This window comes from Eumetopias jubatus, unplaced genomic scaffold, assembly GCF_037043125.1.
Source record: "Eumetopias jubatus isolate StellerSeaLion01/CBP00866 unplaced genomic scaffold, mEumJub1_p1.0 scaffold_9, whole genome shotgun sequence".
Lineage (NCBI taxonomy): Eukaryota > Metazoa > Chordata > Mammalia > Carnivora > Otariidae > Eumetopias > Eumetopias jubatus.
In genome coordinates, this window is record NW_028274815.1 from 77,111,733 (window position 1) to 77,131,704 (window position 19,972).

Below are 19,972 nucleotides of genomic sequence, written 5' to 3' on the forward strand. Positions count from 1 at the left end.
GAGCTGACGTGGACAGGCAACCGCAAACAAGGATTTGGGATTTGGAAGTCAGAACGGACAGGATGTAGGATGAACAGGCATAATGGGCTGGGGATGGGAGAGACCTCTAAGACTACAGTTTCTGGCTCTGTGACACAGAAGACTAGCTCTTTGGGGCTGAGCAGGGAGCCTGGAGGCAGAGGTCAGCCTCTTCAGATCATATGGAAAGAAGTCCAATGCATCTGGGCTTAATGCAGATGGTTCCCACTGAGGCCCTGCTTTAGCGTTCACACTTAAAGCCCTCAGACAGAGCTTCTAGAAGCCCAGTTCTTTCAAATAGAGAGCAATAACTCTCCTTCTAGGACTGTGGAGAGGCCTTCTCTCTTTATTCACAGACAAGAGCTGAAGCTGAACTCAGGATGACTGCACCAGCTGGGCCCTGGGATATGGGTCTGCATGGAATGCCAAGCCTGCTTCCAGAAGCTGCCCCTGCGGAGGGAGTTGCAGGGGAATGGCCCCAGTGGAGGGTTACTGCGGAGATGCCTGTGAAGGCTGGGGGTCTTCCTGAAGGGCCCCAGGACAGGCCTGGTTGGAAGGGTGGGGAGGGCCTTCACTCTAGATGGGAGGAGAGGACAGATGAGGAATGGTCTGCTCCGGGAAGGCAAGGAATTCCCTATGGCTGTGGCCTAAAGTGGGGGAAGGAAGGAGGAGAGACTGGGTGGGGCCAGGTCCTGTGACTGGGTCTCATCTCCCAGTGGGCTGAGTTTGGTCACCTCGTTCATTCATTCGAAAAGAATTAACAGAGTGCCAACAGCGTATCAGGCACTGTTCTAGATGCTGAGGGATATGGCAGTGACTCTACTGAGGGACCTGCTCTCCTGGAAGGAACATGGAGGAGAGGCACCAAAAATAAGGAACCAACAAGTAAGATAAATTTCTGGCAGACAGCCACGCTGTGCAGAAAATAAAGCAGAATGGTGAGTTTGGGAGAGAGGTCCGGGAGGAGTGATTAGGGGACATAATGCCGCTGAGGTCTGAGTGACAAGAAGGAACCCGCTACCAAGGACTGGGAAGCAGCAGGCTTGGGGGGGGGGGCGGTGCTGCAGTCAGAAGCTAATTGTATAAGGCAATTGTTTTGCTAATAAGACCGTGTTAAGAAAATTAGGCTTTTTTCCTTTCGGAATGAACTCATTAGTGAGCTGTATTTTTAGTTCTTTCTCCTGGGTTTTAGAGATCAGGCAGGAGGGGGAGGTTTGTTGGGACTGATGGGGGAGGATTCTGGATCCCCACACCCCACCATGTGCCAGGGGAAGGGATGCGTGTCAGAGGGAGGAGGCAGGGGTGGAGGGGCACCCACCTGCTCCGAGGGGTCACATCCAAGAAGAACTGCACGAGGGCCAGCAGGTTGTGGTGGTGATCTGACACCTTGCTCAGGGTGCGGCACAGCTGCTGGAGCTGTGGGGACAGCAGGCGGCAAGGGGGGCTGCGGGAGGGCCCGCCTTGACCCTGACCTCCCCATCAGCCCACTTAGGGGGGAAGCCAGAGAGTAAGAGGAGGGGGCGGTCACGGACGCCGGGGACTGGCAGGCACGCTCCCTGGCATCCTGGTGACCTCCAAGCCTGCTATTCCCATTGAGTGCACTCAAGGTGCAACTTCCGTCCCAGCAACAAGGCCAAACGCGGAGGCTCAGGACCTTAAAGAGGACGCTAGGGCTTGGGCTTGGGCTTGGGCTTGGGCTTGGGCTTGGGCTTGGGCTTGGGCTTGGGGGCTCATGATACCTTCCCGGGCCACTCGTGGATGTTCTCAAGGAGCAGGAGAAGAAGCTGCTGAAGATCGCTCTTGGGCAGCAGGCGGAGCCCCACGTCTAGGCCAGCTCGGCACAGCAGCTCGATCAGGTTCAAGAGCTCCCCGTCGGTGTAGGCCGCTGGATGGGCTAGGGCACACAGTGCCAGGAACTGGAGAGCGGAGAGAGTGCTAGGGCAGGGAGGGCCTCCCTGGGGGGCCGGGCAGGGCAGGAAGGGATGGCACCCGGAGCCCTGTGGCCGGGCTGGGCAGTAGCTGAGAAAAACAAGCGGCAAGGCCTAGAGTCAAGCCCTCCATGGGGTGCTCCGGTGGCAGGCCCGGTCGTGGGGACTGTGAACTTTCCGCAGCATCAGTCCTGGCAGCCCGTGTGGTGCCTACAGTGGCGCTGAGCACACGGTGGGTGCTCAGTGGTACCTACCACGGGCAACTGCTCAGCAGGTCTGGATGGTGGGCAGAAGTGGGCGTCTGACTCACCTTATAGATGTAGCTCAGGCTACTGTCCAAGGCAGTCTCTGGGGGGCTGTCCTGCTGCTGACTTGAGCTCAGGCTGATGTCGTTTTTAAGCACTCTAAGGTAAGACAAAAGCAAAGGGAAGGAAATGAGAGGAGGTGGATGCAAGGGGAACACTGAGGCAGGGAGGGGGGCCTGCCATTGCTCGAGAGCAGAGAGCCTGTGGATGGTCCATGCAGCCTGGGACACTCATGCCCTATGTGTGTTGGTCATCTACTGCTGCATAACAAATCCCCCCAACATACAGAGGCTTAAAAACGACAAATATTTATGATGTCATGCAGTTTCTGAGAGTCAAGAATCCAGGAGCTGCTTAGCTGGGTGGTCCCCAGGCTCAGGGTTTCTGGGGAGGTTGCCTCCAAAATATTGAGGGTGGGGCTGCTGTCACGTCAGGCTGGAATGGGCTGGAGGAACTGCTTCCAAGCTCACTCGTGTGCCCACCAGCAGGCCTCCAAGTCCTTACCCCATGGCCAGCTTCCCCCAAAGCGGGCGATTCGAGAGAGGGGAGAATGCCAGAGACTGAAGCCACAGCCTTTATAACCTGGTATTGGAAGTGACTTCATCCTGTCACTTCTGCTGGTGCACACAGACCATCCAGACTCTGAGTGGGGGTGAGAGCCACACAAGGAGAAGAACACCAGGAGAGGGGCGCCTGGGTGGCTCAGATGGTTGGGCGTCTGCCTTCGGCTCAGGTCGTGATCCCAGGATCCTGGGATCAAGTCCCGCATCGGGTTCCCTGCTCCTTGGGAGCCTGCTTCTCTCTCTCTCTCTCTGTTTCTCATGAATAAATAAATAAAATCTTAAAAAAAAAAAAACCTCAAAAAAAAAAAAAAAAAAAAGAACACCAGGAGATGGGGATCCCTGGGGGTTGGCTCCCAATGGCTGCCATTCCAGCCAGGCCTCAGGCTTTACTTTTCTGGGACTCGAAGACCAGAAAATCATACTCCATTATCCCAAAAGAGTCTTCCTCAAGACAGTTCTTTGTCCATACAGGTATGATGACTCTTCGCATGCATGGAAAAGTACACCACACGGTAGCTTACGTGGGGGCCAGTCTCCAAAGTCAGCAAGTAATATGGGGTAATTCAGAGTAAAAGTGATCTTTGAGAACCCCTCCAAAGGTCACACTAACACGCTGTCTACCAGTGAAGTTAGAGCTTAGGGTCACATGAAAAAAAACCCCAAAAAACAAAATACCTCTTTAAAGACTAGAGTCATACTCAGGGTGGCAAGATCCCTCCAGTGAGAGGGGCATCAGCGGACAGCAGAGCTGCACCACCCTTGCACAAACTTTCCAGGCACATGCTCACTGGATAGAAAACAGAGCAGGATCAGTCTCACTAAGTCATTCTCTCTCTCTGGTCAAATGTATACTGTTGATTGTTAGATACTGTTGAGGTGAGCTTATGACAAGGCTCCCTGTGCTGTCTCATCCACTTCTCCACGCTTATTAACTGGTTTGGAGTTCCCAAGAACAGTGGGCTCTCCACAAATGAAGGTATGGAGGACAGCAACACTGTTGACCACAGCATCTCCAGGGTAGCCACCTGACCGCTGACCAAGGGGGAGCCCTCCGTTCCTGCATGCTCCAGGGAAGAGTCTCTGCTCTTCTTTACTTGACACTGGTGCTGCTTTTCAGACAGGAAGAAGGAGAAATCCATCTCTAGGAACCGGAGAATTGGTGCCCACACACCGACGTCAGGGGAAGGGGCGGGGGTTAGGACTGGGCTCGGTCATTCTTCCAGAGCTCAGCATTTATTAGGGCCAAGGAATGGGTGAGGCTACGTGTGCACATCTGGGCACCTGCTGGGCCCATGTCCGTACAGGAGGGCCGTCCTAGTCTGCTCCAGCCTGTGAGCAGGCATGGGGGCCGGAAGCACGAGTGGGAATGTGTTCAGACTTCCCCAAGGGTGGGGGCAGGCACAGAACTGTGACTCCGCTGAAGAGGAATGGGCTTTCAGACAGTTTGGTGCTGCCAGAGGCGGAGTGTGGAAAACGTGAGCTGGGGAAGGAAGCGTGTCTGTGACAAGTGGAGAGGGCCAACAGCCTCCCCGTGCGAGCATCTCCCTGTGCCACCTCTCCTCGGGAAGAGCAGGCAATATGGTGGCGTCCTCTGTCCCCTGCCTTTCCGAGGCTCTGAGGAACCACTTGACTGGACCGTCTGCCTCTGTGACTGCTATTCTGGGATGTGGCATCTGCTGACACCCAGGCCTCCATCTCCATGCCCCGAGCAGGAGGCCACGGAACACAGGCATTCACAGCCCAGCAACTCCGCTCCCCTCCTGGACTCAGCAGGTTAAGAACGAGGTGACGGTCCCACCACTGGACTCCATGAACAAAGTGCTTCATCTGTCCAGCCCCTGCCCCTCAGCCCTGCCCCCCAGCTGGCTGGGTTAGGGTTCAGCCTGTGGCCAGCACCCAGGAGCTGGAGTTGGGTTACAACGACATCGTTCTATACTTACAAGTAATCTTAAGAGGGGCATGTCACTGACCCCTATCCCAGTTTCTAGATTTGTTTTCCCCAAGGGTTGAAAACGATACTAAAGTTACTGTCTGTACAGTGTGCTGACATTCTCAGCAGGAGGACGGTAAGAGAGGCATATGAGCACGGAACCTCCAGAACCGTGGGCCATCCTCAAGGCGCCCAGGGGTCAGGGCCCCACCATGCAGGCTATGAGGGGGTGCTCTCCCCTAGGCCTGTACTGCCAAACCAGACTGGGCCTGTCCAGGCTCTACGAGCTGAGGTCAATGAAGTAAAGGGAAATCGATGCTAAGCTAATGGGAAGGGAGAGAGAAGTACATTTTACCTGGGTCGGATTACATTGTCCTGAGATGGCCAGTGACCAGCCTCCCCCACATTGGACAGGATACTCTTTCAATGGATTAACTGTCATTTAGTTGCCCCTTTGGCCTCTGCACCAGGCTGCCCTTTCAGAGAACCAAGTGGATGAAGGTTTCCAGCACTAGGCTATGGCAGTTTGGCTGCCAGTCCTGTGTGTCTGACTGGGACTTTCCGCTGGGCCTTGTAACCTGGGAGCAGCCTTGGAAGACCGGCCGTTGGTGGCCAAGGACCTGCCCTGCCTTTGCAGGTGAGATTAGGGCCCGTGATGGAGAGTGTCTGCATAGCCGTGTGGCACAAGCCCCCTCAAGCTCTCGCTTCTGCTTCCTGGTCAGTGCTCACGCTCTGGTCCCTCTTCTGCCCTTTTGCTCCCACACATCCTCCCGATTCCTCCCTCCCCAGCCTCGTAATGGGCAGAGGGCTACTGTGTTTGCAACAAGGTGGGCATCGCCTGGTCCAGCAGCAGAAGGGCTGCATCTTGAAAGGAGATCTTGAAGCATTCGACAAGATGGTGATGGGTTTCAATGAAATCTGAGATTAAGAACAAATGGTGAAAGAAAGACCAGTCTTTCTCATAGACACTAAAAAGATAGTCCAGTTGTGGGGCCATGTGCAGAGACATCTCAACCCCTCATTTCCAAGCTTGGCCAATATGAGGGCTCTGTGGGTGCCCTGGAGGAGCCCCAGGGCATCTGTTCTGTCCAGGAGCCCTAGATCAGACATCCCCGGAAGTCAACAGAGCAGTGGGTGACATGGAGCCAATTGGGATGGGATGAACTTGAGCTAGGTCAGGAACAGGACAAGGAAGACAGTGGGGAGAGGCAGCCTGCCCCTATGTTCCTCTTGTGGTCCATGTGTCTATGAAGGATGCCATACCCCCCAGTGGAGGAGATGCCAGAACCTTCACAGTGCTTCCTGAATCGTCTAGAAGAACTCTCTTCCAACCCTATGACTCCCAGAGCCTCCCCAACTGCAGCAGCCAGCCAGCAACCCAGGTAACCCACCCAAACATCTCTGCTACCCCACATCTTGGGGAGGTCACTGGAGGGGTCTCCAGGTTGTGTTTGCTTTTCCAAAAAGAGGCTGTGTTCAGGCAGAAAAACCTCCACAGGCTAAGTGGCTGGGCAGGTGGCCCCAGCCTGTCCTTAGAGGGCCACAATAAGAAAATCAGCCCTGAAGCCATCGGCCAGCTCCTCTGGGTCAGTTCTGAGTCCTCCGTGGGGAAACGGTGCCGGCAGCGTGAGGCCCAAGGGAAGAGGCAGGGTGTCCAAGCATGCTGCACGTCTGGTGACGTGACTACGCAGCTCTGACCACACTCTGCAACCGCGTGGATTGGCCTTCCTCTTACACAGGACCAACTGCCTGGTCAGGCTGGAAGTCTGCAAGTCTGCATGCTGGGCTTGGTGTTCTCAAGTAGTCGAGGTGGCAGATTTACACAGCCATAGTTCTAATGCTCACCTGCCCCCCTGCCCCGTGCCTCCAGAGAGGATGGATTTGTCCTGACGCACCAGGAGCAGGAAGCCATCGAATCTTGGAGGAAGGGAGAAGCGCGGGGGAGAAAGTGGCGCTTTGCAGAGCATGGAATAAATGAGGTGGTTATACGCCCCGCCTGCGGTGGCACCTCTCACTTTCCAGGTGGACACCCAGAGCTCATCAGAACAGTTAGAAATAGCTCTTCTGGACCCCACAGGCCCCCAGCACCCCCTCTCACTGGCATTTGTTTTTCTAAGTGTAAGTCTTCCCCCAACTCATTCTAGTAGGCGGTGTGATTGAAGCTCTGTGTTGGGGACGAGGCAACTGGCTTGCGACACCAGATGTGGAGCTCTGCAGGAAGGGAGGGGGCAGGAGCGAGGCAGGCTAGCACATGCGTGGGGTATTTATAGCAGAGTGAGTGTGGTTTGGTCTGGTTTGGTTTGGCAGACAATTACTAAACACAGTCGTGAAACAGGTTCTTAAGAAAGCGTTGGCCTTCCCTGTGTAGGAACACCCGCCTGCCCACCACAGCAAGGGAAAAGGGTCCCTGCACCTGCTGGGGCCAAAAGATTGTCACCGACGGGGCGGTGCGGGGGAGAGAGGCTCCCACATAACGGCCTGTCCAGGGCTCTAAACACCCCATTACGTCGTCTCAAAGAATTGTCAAGAAAGAGCTTGAACATAATATAATTTGCAGAATAAGTTCATAATATGTAACACTTTTACAACCCAGACCTAATCACTGTCCACCCAATAACAGTCATTTATTTATGTATTGTATGGCTCTGTTCCTAGAGGGCAGAGACAATGGCTATGCAAATTAGTACCCCCCCAACCCAGCCCAGTGCACAAAGGGGACACCCACAAAACAAAACTGGCCACTGTGGAAATTACATGCAAAATTGTGCCTTGCTGGCCTTGAGTTGATACTAGGGAACGGGCCAAAATTGAGGCTTGGAGGTAGACCAGAGAGACTTGGGACATGTCCTGGAAGAGGAGGAGCAGTGAGGGCTCTGAGTCACTGAGGGGCAGGAACAGATGTCAGCCAAAGCAGCCAGACTCACCCGTGCCTGGCTCTTCCATCCCCCTGAAGCTGGGAGCACAGTCATTTACCAGAACCTTTGCCATTCGTGGTGTGATACCCATAATCCACGGGTACTTGTGTGTGGTTGTTCTAGAATCCCTCAGACTCTGCTTCCCCATGGAGGCTAGAGGCCGAGTTTGGGAAATTTTTTTTACTTCCCCCCCCCAATGCACATAATTCCATATAATAATCAGAGAAAATCTTTCCTTTTTCTAACTTACAAATGCTTATGGAGCTGAGGATGTGGACCACAAACAATAATGGATAGTTTTGTACAATAAATGGCCCGTTACGTTGTATTACCTTTACAGAATAGGAAATACTTGATTTTTTTCTTCCCTTCCATTCTCCCTAGAATAGGAAACAGTTTAATATTTCTTAGCATGAATATACGTTGAGAAGAATGCATCTCTCTTTTTTAGGTAGTATTTTGTCTTTTTTTTTTTTTTAACATTTTGACAGAGGTATAACCAATATGGAAAAACCTGCACATATCTAACTGTATACAAGTCAACGGGCTTGGGGTGAGATCCACAGTGTCGAACGAATGAGAGAGGTTAGCGAGGAAGGGGAAGGACTCACCTCTCACTGGGCTGACAGGGCCCCTCCGGGCCCAGAGCAGGGCTGTGGGCTCCCAGGCTGTGAAATGTTTCTATGACCTCTTGCAGCGAGGGGCACCACCAGCGCTTGTCTCCATCTGTCAGGCCAAGGGAGGGCAGAGGGTCAGGGAGGGCAGAGGGGGACAGGGGCACTACTCCCACGGAAGGGCTGGGTGTGACAGCCCCTGGCCCAAGGGGACCCGTTTCTGCCTTCTCTAGCACCTCAGGTATTTTCTGGAGGAATCGAGCAACCAGCGGTTTTGAGACATCCGCTGGAGCTTTGGGAACCCGGTCCTTCATTCTCGTCTTCAAGCTCTGGCCACCTTGAAGTGCGAGGGCCCAGGGGTGATGGCGCCCTGACTGGCTCCATCAGACAGCCGTCGGGGTGCTGAGCGGCCCAGAGCCGAGCCAGATGAAGAGACCTAAACCAGAAGCCTCAGAACTGCAAGACGTGGAAGACACAAGCCTCAGCAGCCCCGGGCCCTTGCTGAGGGCAGCCCTGAGCCTCCTGCTGACTCGGCACTGCCCTTGCAGCAACAGCTGGGCGGTCCCAGGTCCACCATATCCCAGCCCAGGGCACTCCCTGCAGCCTGGGACACGTCTCCACAGCCAGCTTGAGCTCAAAGTACCATTGTCTCTTGACTAGTTTTGACAAACCATGAACAGTAATCTGACCTCACCAACGATGAGGGAAAACCTTATGTACTCGGGGCTTTTCCTAAGGACATTTTTCACAACCAGGAAACCAGAAAAACAAAAACCAACGTGCAGGATCCTATTTCCCAAAGATGGCTGCAATCCAGTCTGCCTCCCACACACTCTTTGCATTGTGACCTCTCTGCACCCCTCCACGTCTCCACATGGTCCTTCCTCTACAGCATCTTATTGATTTACTGGCTTCTTGTCTCGGTCTCCCCATTAGAATGTAAATTCCATGAGGGCAGGGCCCGCTCTGCACACCCAGGGCCTGGAGGAATGGCTGGTGTGGGGGTGGGGGAAGCCCAATGAATGAATGATGGAGAGAATCCTAAACAAACCTGACTGAGTAGTACTGGAACAAGAGGGAAACTGAAGACCAGCCATAAGATAAGCTGGCAATGTCAGGAATGTGGACAGACATTGACTTTGACAGATGTGTCCGAATCATGAACTCGAAACAGGGCTAGAAGCACACTAGCAGCACGTGCTCGACCCTTGCCGTTCTGCCAGTGAGAGTTCCCTCTGAAAGGTCCACCTCAGTGGATCCCCCCATGTGCTGGAACCATGCCAGGTGCCCAAGATAAAAAGGTGGCTGCGGGGGGCGACCTTGACCTCAGGGAGCTCACAGTCTAGGAGGGAGGGGAGTCAGGCAGATAAATACAGGAGAGTATATTCAAAAAGCAAAGCAGGTGAAAGGTGCAGAGCCTGCTCAAAGGAGGGGAAGTTCACGGCGGGGGAGGGGGGGGCATGGCACAGGTAACGGTAAAGGTAGCACGCACCCAGCAAAGGGACAGAAGTGACCAAGGCAGAGAAGCATGAAAGAGCACGGAATGCCCAGTGACTCAAGGCAAGAAACACAGCATCCTCAACTCTTTGAGAAGTTTGGCAACAGTCTGGTATGGTTGCAGAGCCAGCCACCGGCGGAATGGCCAGCAGAGGGTCTCTGAATCCCGTCCAAGGACATCTCTTCTGCTGGCATCAGGTGTCTCTCTCTTTAGAAATGTATATGAGTCGGGGCTCACCCAACAAGTAATTAGACTCTTGGAGGAGGAAAAACTTTTTTTTTCCCTCTCGGGCAATTTAACAAGTAAGAGTAATGATACCCTTTGCCTGCTTCACAAACGAGCAGGGAAGAATGAAGTCTGCAAAACACAATGAGATTCCACTCTTATTCCACTCAATGAGAGCAAGCTGTTTACCGGGGCCCTTGGGGGACTGCGCACGTAAGCACACGCATGTGTGGGCGGGCCGACGAACTTTCCAGGAGGGAGGATGCGTGTGCAAAGAGAATCGGCCTAGGGTGAGGCCCTGGAGGACCAGCTTGGCGGGGGGGGTGGGGTGGGGGGGGTGGACAGCCTGCCTGCAGTGTAGGACCCCAAAGGGTGCTGTGCGTGTCCACCCTCACATCACCCCCTCAGCCCATGGCAGGTGCATCAGTTGCTTTAAAACCCCTTGGGGAACAGCAGCTGCAGGTGCCGCTAGCTTCCAAACCTGGAGCCCAGCACTGTCCCCCTTCGCCAACCCGCCCTGTCATGACCAGGCTGATGGGTCAGGAGAGGTTCCAGAGCCAGGGGCCTGGGCTGCCTCAGGATAAATCGGGCCCAATCAACAGCGTGGGAAATTGGTTAAGTGACGACAGGTGCCCGAGAGCCCGTAATTAACACCACCTAGAACTAGGCCATGCTCTCAGCTTTTCCTGAGCACTGTGTCCCGAATGGGGGTTTTCCGGAGAGCTGACACAGAACAAAACCCAAGACGCAAGGCTGCCAGCTCCAACACCCTCACTCCGTTTCTCCACAGCCACACCGCACTCGTTGGAGGCGACCGATGGCCCCGGGTGCATCGGGACCCTGTGCCTTTCTAAACGCCAGTGCTAACAGCCCTGAGCTCCTGGGCTCTGTTTAGGGGCTGAGTCTGGAAGCGTCCCTCTGGGTGGTTCTCCTGGAATGGAACTGATGCTCTGGGGGAAGGCAGGGGAGGAAAGGCACTGGGCCTAAAATAAAAGTGGCTTTTCCATCTGTGCCTCAGAAGAAGCGCTACTTCACGTACCACCACCGCCTCCACGCTCCTGGCACCACTGTCAGGGAATGGGAAAACCGCACACGGCCCAAAACCTCCTCGGCTCGACGCGCCAGTCCCAGCGGCTCCCCTCCGCAGGCCTGTGTCATCCCTTCCCACCCACCAGGTCCCATCCTGGGCCTTAGCAGTTAGACGACAGGGCACAGGGTCTGCAGGACTCTGGTCTCTTTCTCCCCCTCCCAGACCCCCAAGTCGAACTGCTGAAGAGTATTCTGGGGTGGCTGCCTTGGGAGGGCCAAACATCTGCCTGGGCCCTGATTCTTGATGCCATCTTAGAGACCCCACGATTCTCCAGGAGGGTGTTCCCAATCATCCTTAATGCGGGGGTGCTGGGTTCCTAAAGAAAAGTAAGCAACCACCCCATCAGACTGAGCCCAGGTCCCAATTGGAGCGTGGGACTCAAGACATTTAGGAGAGGCTTACAATCTGTTGAACACAATCTAACCGAGTAAATACAAGGATCTAATTAGCTTTATTAAGCAATTCATCCATCAGGCAGCACCCCACCTAGCAGGCAAAGGGGAGCTCCAAGGAGTTGTACAAAATGGAAGGTTTTTATAGGAAGGAGGGTGGGGCAAGAAAGTTATTATCGAAAGAAAAGAAAGGATTGTTCTATGCAAGGTCACCTTTCCTTAGGGGGAAGGGCAGGGGGTCTTATTATACAGATAGATTACCTCATTGATGCCTATCAGAAAATTCCTGACAGACTTAACACTTCTGGAGGGAGGTTGAAACTGCAGTTAAGTATTAAGCCCTGGTTTAGTGACCTGGCCTAAGTGATGCCATTTTGGGCCTGTGGTTTTCTTTTCAACAAATCTTACATTTTTATTTTTTTTAAAGATTGTATTTATTTGACAGAGGGACAGCCAGAGAGGGAACACAAGCAGGGGGAGTGGGAGCAGGAGAAGCAGGCTTCCCGCGGAGCAGGGAGCCTGATGCAGGGCTCTGTCCCAGGACCCTGGGATCATGACCTGAGCCGAAGGCAGACGCCACCCAGGCACCCCAAATCTTACCTTTTTTTTTTTAAAAGATGTATTTATTTATTTGAGAGAGAGAACAAGAGTGAGTGCACATGCTGGGGGGGAGGGAAGGGCAGGGAGAGACTATCCAAGCAGACTCCCCCCTGAGTGCGGAGCCAGATGGGGCTCCATCCCATAAGCCATGAGATCAGGACTTGAGCCGAAACGAGAGTCAGACACTTAGCCGACGGAGCCCCGCAGGCGCCCCGCTTACCATTCCTTATCCTCCCAATTGTGATTACTCAACTTCCCTCTGCACTTCTGTATTTAAATTTACACTTGTCTATCATTGGCTTTAGTCAATCAGCTTCAGCCTGTCATTTAAACTTTTCATTCGCTCAATAAACAGTAACTGAACACCAGGCATTGTTCTAAACGCTGGGGGCCCAGCAGTGAACAAAAGAGACAAAATCCTGGTCTCATGGAGCTGAAGGTTTAGCAGGGAAACTGACAAAACATGAAAAAAAAAAAAAACAGTTCACACCGAATGAAGCCAGGTGGTATAAACGGCCCAGAAGAAAGGTGGTTGGCCGGGGTGCTGCGGGGGGCAGCTAGACACAGAAGGAAGAGCCCTGGGTACACCCTGAGGCCAGGCTGCCATTCCTTGTCTTTTAGGCCCAGCCAGGAGCCAGGGTGCTAGAGGGGTGTGAGGCCCAGGGGTGAGAGGATAAGGGCAGAAAGAGGGAGGGGAGCCCACCTGAGACAGGGAAACTGAAAGGACCCCATGGGAAACTGCTTTTTGCTCCTCTCCCTGCTTCTGTTCTTGCTGGGAACTGCAGCCCCACCTTGCACACGCCTTAGAGTACAAATAACGTAGGTCCTAACTGTAAAGGTCAAGGAGTGCGTGATTTCTTTGGAGTTTTCCGGCACAGTCATTAACATCCAAGGAGGGACTGGGTGGGGTCCTCGGGTACCTATTCCAGACCCCTGACCTTAGACGTCTTGACACCAAGACCCCCTGGCTCCTGGGCATAAGTGACTTGTGGAGGATCCCTGGACCCTTGTCCTTGTTCTGACCAGTTAGGACATGCGCACCATCCTCAACGAAAAGCCCAGACCCCAAGCAAAGGAGAGACTCGCTCTCCTCTCCTTTCTGAGGCGCCCCCCCAACACCCTGTCTGCTATACTCTATCACTGATGCTCTTCAATAAACTCTGCTTTTACTTCCTCCTGGCTCACTTTGATTTCTATCCTGTGCGAAACCAACAACCCTCTTGGCTGGTCCTGCGGGATCCCCTCTGGGTCCTCAGGCCCGGCCTGCCCACACCACACCCACCCTGCAGACTGGGGCAAGGAAGCAACTTGGGTCTCAGGGGTATGGAGTGATGTGATCAAAGGGATCCATGTATGTGGTAAAAACACAAAATTCCATCAAGTCCATATTTTAAAAACATGTACATCTCATTGCCCCAACTATAGTGTGAGCACGGGAAGGAGTGTGGAATTCTCCTAAGCCTGATGCTGCCTCTCACCACGGACAACTACATGCCCGGGACCTGGATAAGCTCTGACCCACTCGCTCTTCTTGCCTCTCATCCCCACGGGTTTCTTCTCCAGACCGCTCTACCCACATTCTTTCCAGGCTTCCTTTTGTTCCTTTTCTGCCATGCAACCCATCCCACTGACCCTTCATTTTCCCTTTCCTACCTGCTCACCCTGAGCTAAGGCCCTCCCTCCCTCTGGCTCCTCCACAGCCTCCTGCCTGCCTTGCTGTAATCCAGCCTATAACCCCCCACATCCTCACACACACATATGCTCCCCCATATGCACCCACCACACACACCGTCACACACATACAAGCACCCCCATATGCACCCACCATATACACACCCTCACACACACACATGCACCCCCATATGCACCTACCACACACACACACATGCACCCCCATATGCACCCACCACACACACCCTCACACACACGCACCCCCATATCCACCCACCACACCCTCACACACACATGCACCCCCATATGCATCCACCAGACACACACCATCACACACACACACGCACCCCCATATCCACCCACCACACACACATACACACCTATACATGCACACCATATACTACAGACACACCGCCCATCCACACACACACACTTCTGCACCACACTTATACTACACCCACACTATGCACATACCACCCATCTGTACACACACCACACATACCACAGACGCAGATTCATCCAACACAAACACACCCACACACCACACACCTACACACTGCACATGACACACACAACACTCATCCATACGCACTCACATATCACACACACGCATCCCACCCATACTTACCACACACAGCACCCATCCACACCCCCCCTCACATAGCCCCCCCACCCCCGACAGAGTCCTTGTCAGCCCCTGGTCCTTTTATTCATGGGAGTGAGGATGTGTACAGGGTAGGTGATGCCGTCCCCAGGCCACCCACCTCTCCTCTCTCCTGCCCTCTGTAACTGACACCACTGCCTGGTCACCTAACACCATTGAGCATTCCTGGCCCCCAGTGTGTAGGACAGACTTGCATTGTGCCAAACCATTGAATCACCATAGCTCCTAGAACTAGGTTCTGCTGCAAATAACAAAAAGACCAAAAACAAAACAAAAAACCTACCTGGGCTTAGATAAGCTAGAATTTTATTTCTCTCTGATGAAAAAGTCTGGAAGCAGGTGGGCCACACTGGTGCAGGGACCTGACTGATCTGTAGGATCTTGGGTGCCCGTCTTCTGCTCTGCCCTTCTTGGCATGTGCCTCTCCTTCTCAAGATCACCTCATGGTTCAGGATGGCTGCCAGAGGCCCAGCTGTCATGTCTCGACTCCAGGCAACCATTTCCTCACTTTCCTACCTCAGGATGCACTATTGGATTATTTTTAATAAAGCAAGGCCCCCTCAGTATGACTCAGGAAGGTAGGAGCAAACCGCCCTCTCACATTTAAAAAGCAAGAATCTGAGACTGATTTAGACTCAACCAAGAGCTTCCCGGTAACGTCCCTGAATACAAGGCCCACCAGGATTTCTCTCACTTTGGATTTCTGAACCTGAGATTTCTGGAATATTCCTGATCTCTACCTAAAATGAAACAAAAGATACCAAATGCTAATAAGGATGTGGAGCAACAGGAACTCTCATTCATTGCTGGTGGGAACACGAAAGAGCCCTTTCGGAAGACCGTCTGGTGGTTTGTTACAAAACTAAACATACTTTTACCACACAATCCAGCAATTGTGTTCCTTGGTATTTACCCAGATGAACTGAAAATGTATGCCCACACAAAAAGCCGCACATGAATATTTACGGCAGCTTTACTCGTAATTGTCAAAAACTGGAAGCTACAAAATGTCCTTCAGGAGGTGAATGGCTAAACAAACTGTGGTACATCTAGGCAATGGATTACTACTGAGTGGCAAAAAGAAATAAGCTATGAAGCCATGAGAAGGCATAGAGAAACCTCCAATACCTATTGCTAAGTGAAAGGAGCTAGTCTGAAAAGGCTACATACTGTTTGATTCCAGCTAGATGACATTCTGGAAAAGGCAAACTCTAGAGACCATAAAGAGATCAGGGGTTACCAGGGGTTTGGATGGAGAGGGGGAAGAATGAACAAGGGGAGCACAGAGGACGTTCAGAGCAGCGAGACTATTCTGTATGATACAGCAATGATGGACACAAGTCATACGTTTACCAAAACCCACAGAACGTACAACACAAAGAGGGCACACTACTGGGGCTGCCTTCCATGGGTTCCTCCCCACACCCATCCCACCCCAATCATGGGTCCCTGTGTGCTGTTCTTGGAGCGAGGGCCGTGGCTTTCATTAGCTCGGTGGTTTCCCAATGTGGCTGCATCTTAGAATCACTTGGGACTTCTGTTTTAATTCTAGAGCCCAAGCCAGGCTAATTAAACCATAGTAGTGGGGGGATGGGGGGGGGCCGGTGACTGTAACTTGTGAAGCTGCTTCCCTAAGAGATTCCAGAATCTCTGTTTTAGATTTATTTACTTATTTGAGAGAGAGAGAGAGAGAGAGAGAGAGAGAGAGAGCGAGCATGGGGAGGGGCAGAGGGGCAAGCAGGCTGTCCGCTGAGCATAGAGGCCAGTGTGCCTAGGGCTCGATCTCAGGACCCTGAGATCATGACCTAAGATGAAATCAAGAGTTAGACACTTAACCGACTGAGCCACCCAGGTGCTCCAGAGTGAACCCTAATTTAAACAATAGCTTTTAGTTAATGATGATGTATCAGTAGTGCTTCATCAATCCTAACAAATACACCATACAAATGGAAAATGTCAGTAGAAGAAACTAGTGTGTGTTGCGGGGGCGGGAGGGGGGTGGCAGGCCAGGGGAGTAATAGGGGAACTGCTTTCTGATCAAATATCCTGTAAGCCTAAAACTGTTCTAAAACAACAACAACAACTGGGGCACCTGGGTGGTGCAGTAGGTTGAGCATCTGACTCATGGTTTCAGCTCAGGTTTGATCTCTGGGCTGTGGGATCGAACCCCATGTTGGGCTCTGTGTTCGGCATGGAGTCTACTTGGGATTCTCCCTCTCCCTCTACCCCTCCAGCTCGTGTTCTCTCTTTTTCTCTTAAATAAATAAATCTTTAAACAACAACAACAAAAACAAAGAACTCTGAAGAAAAGGAAACAGACGAAAAGGTCTCCCTCCCCACACAGCAGCGTGGGCAGCACAACCCAGCAGTCTAAGGGATTTGGTGTCTGCTGCATTCTGGATCAAGGACCCAGCTGAGAACCAAATGCAGTGGTTCTCAGACTTGTCTGCACATTCTGGAATCTCTTAGGGAGCAGCTTCACAAGTTACTGTCACCGGTCCCCCCATCCCCCCACTACTATGGTTTAATTAGCCTGGCTTGGGCTCTAGAATTAAAAAAGAAATCCCAAGAGATTCTAAGATGCAGCCACATTGGGAAACCACTGAGCTAATGAAAGCCACGGCCCTCGCTCCAAGAACAGCACACAGGGACCCATGATTGGGGTGGGATGGGTGTGGGGAGGAACCCATGGAAGGCAGCCCCAGCTCCTCGTGCACCCAACAGCTCTCAGCCTTGCTCCTGAGGTGCAGGAGCCCAGAGGCCCTCAGCCCCACTGTTTGCTAGAATCATCTGGGGAGGTTTTATTTTATTTTATTTTATTTTATCTTATTTAAAGATTTTATTTATTTATTAGAGAGCGAGCGAGAGAGAAACAGCATGAGAGGGGAGAGAGTCAGAGGGAGAAGCAGGCTCCCCACTGAGCTGGGAGCCCGATGTGGGACTCGATCCCAGGACTCCAGGATCATGACCTGAGCCGAAGGCAGTCACTTAACCAACTGAGCCACCCAGGCGCCCATCTGGGGAGGTTTTAAAATGCCCCTCTCAGGGCTGTACTCCAGGCCAGTCTCTGAGAGCAGGACCCAAGCCTTGGTCCTGTTTAAAGTTCAGACACAACTGAAAACTGGCGGCTAGAGGCTGAGCTCTAGGGGAGCCACGGAGATTTCTGATCAGGGTCTGAAAGACAAACGTGAAGAAATGCTCGCCCTATGACTGCATGAGGTTTATGCACTTGGCCAAAGTCCTCATAACCTGGCACTTTCTCAGCCTGGCTGCACATTAGGATCACCTGGGAGCTTTACCAGTCCGTGCCAGGCGCTGTGGCAGAGGTGGCGGAGCTGACCCACCTGGGCTCAGCAGCAGCCATGGAGCAGTGCCGCACAACCCGGCAGGGACACGAGGGCAATGCCCACTGGGCTGCGGTATCACACACACGCCTGTCCCCCCAGGGCCAGCGGATCCCACCTTCTGACCTCGGACAGCCGCACAGCACGTCTGGAGTCTGGCCCGTGCACGCAGCTCCCCAGTTGACACAATGCACAGGATCAGAGGGGCTGGTAGGAAAAGACGCCCATGTGTTGCTGTGGGCAAATCACACATTCCCCGACACTCAGCGGCACACTGAACAAATACCACCTGAGTCCTACTGTGTACCAGCTCCTGCAGCCGCCAGGAGCTCAAGAGGGAGACAAAATGAAGACAAGCGAAGCCACAGTCCCTGCACTTTGGAGCACAGAGAGCGAGACAGAGAAGATAAAGTGAGCTGGAACCGGGGGTCCAGCCCCCCACCTCGGAGACTGTGGGTCATACAAATCGTGTGAAGCTTGGGCTTTCCAGCCCCCTGATTATCTGCGAAAAGGGAAAATCACAGTATCTACTTGGAGGATTTTGTTGTGGTGATTAAATGAGATAGGCCAAGCCCTGCGCTCAGGGTCTGGCACCAGCTCTCTAGAAATGTGAGCTATTATTTTCAAGGAAATGACTTTTATTATCACAACAGACAATAATATGCTTTTAAAATGAAGATCAATTCTGAAGTTGAATTACTGTTATTGTCGCGTTCCAACTGGAGACTTTGAAGGGCCCAGGCCCAGCAAATGACAGCTCTGAGGGGGCTGGGGTGCTGGGCTCTCCAGGGTGGTCCTCATGGGGTTTGCCTGCTCCTTTGGGTCTGCACCGTGTTCTCACAGTACCAGTGTGAGGATTAAGAGTGCAGCTGGATCCCAGCTTCCCTCCTTGGCCCGGGCAGAGAGGCACCTGCCCTGTGAAGTCGGGAGTGAAGGTCACCCCCACATGAAAAGAGGGCTGGGCTCTGGGCCCTGCACAGAAGTGCTCCTTGTATGTGGATCGCCGCCGGTACCACGGACATGGGGTCCCAGGCTGCGTGGAGCCCCAGGGGCAGCTGTTCTCAGGCAGGGCCTCTACCCCGGGAGGCTGCAGGAGGCTCTGGATGGGTTGCTCCGACCAGCCCCGCGGGAGACTCTCCCGAGCACCATGAAAGGGCAGGTCAGGGGAAGTGAGGACAACTAATAAGACAGTGAAGGGCAGAAAGCGTCAACTGAACAGATAGACAGGGATTTTTGGCTGCTTAAAAGCCATCTGAGAAAAGAAAAAGAAAACCTAAAACCAATCATCTGAGACTAGAGTGAGACAGGAATGGCCAAAACAGAACTAGAAGAATTAAGAAGAGGGAGCAGAGTATTTGTGCTGCTTAGCTCCTGTGGTTTTATCTAACGATCTCTGAGTCATAAAGAAATATGTTTTTGCTTTGATAATAGCTATTGTATTTTGAGTGTCCACTCTACACCTGGTGCTTCACCGATGTTATTACTGCCAACTCTGAAAACGATCCTGAGTGCTCAGTGCTGGCCACTCGGAGGACTCTGACAGTCGGACTGCCAAGCTCCATCTGTGTCCTGACGCTGCTCCATGTTGCTGTAGGGTTCTTCCCAAGGGAGCGACTGTCAGACATCCTGTCTCCACTCCATCCACCCCATCCTATGCTCTGTCACCCGTCATGCATCCCCATGTTCCCACAGTATGTCAAAATTCCTAGGAAGGCATCAGCCTGCAGCTCCAATCAAAGAATGCTTCTGCTGCTCCCTAAAACTTTCCTGATGGCGCATATCCATCATTAAAATTTTTTAAATTTATACCTCTAACAAATATACATTTATAAGCTCTATAAATGTACTTTGATGCTAATAGGCCATGTATGTGTTAAAAGGTGAATTTAAAAAAGATGAGCTTTGGAGCACCCGGCTGGCTCAATCGGTGGAGCATGCAACTCTTGATCGCATGGTTGTGAGTTCGAGCCCCATGTTGGGTGTGGAGATTACTTAAAAATAAAGTCTTAAAAAAAAAAGAAGAAGAAGATGAGCTACTTTTGACACACAAATAAAAAAAAGACGAGCTACTATGATTTAAGTTTCCACCTTAAAATACTGGGAGAAAATAGAGCAGATCAAACTCCAAACAAGAATTTGAAAGGAAATAAAGGTAAGAGCAGAAATCAGTAAAACAGAAAACAGAAAAGCTCTAAGGAAAATCAACGAAACCAAA

The 19,972-nt window shown here is 52.5% G+C and overlaps 1 protein-coding gene across 1 annotated transcript in view; it reads right to left on the reverse strand.

Moving 5' to 3' along the window:
* Positions 1–19,972, reverse strand: part of FAM178B (family with sequence similarity 178 member B) — an 85,435-nt gene that overhangs the window by 34,780 nt on the left and 30,683 nt on the right. The window contains exons 7-10 of the mRNA XM_088026214.1: positions 8,283–8,385; positions 2,257–2,350; positions 1,758–1,934; positions 1,337–1,434 (exon numbers count right to left, since the gene is read on the reverse strand). Of these exons, the coding sequence (XP_087882340.1) occupies positions 1,337–1,434; positions 1,758–1,934; positions 2,257–2,350; positions 8,283–8,385 (472 nt within the window). The remainder of the gene's footprint in view (positions 1–1,336; positions 1,435–1,757; positions 1,935–2,256; positions 2,351–8,282; positions 8,386–19,972) is intronic.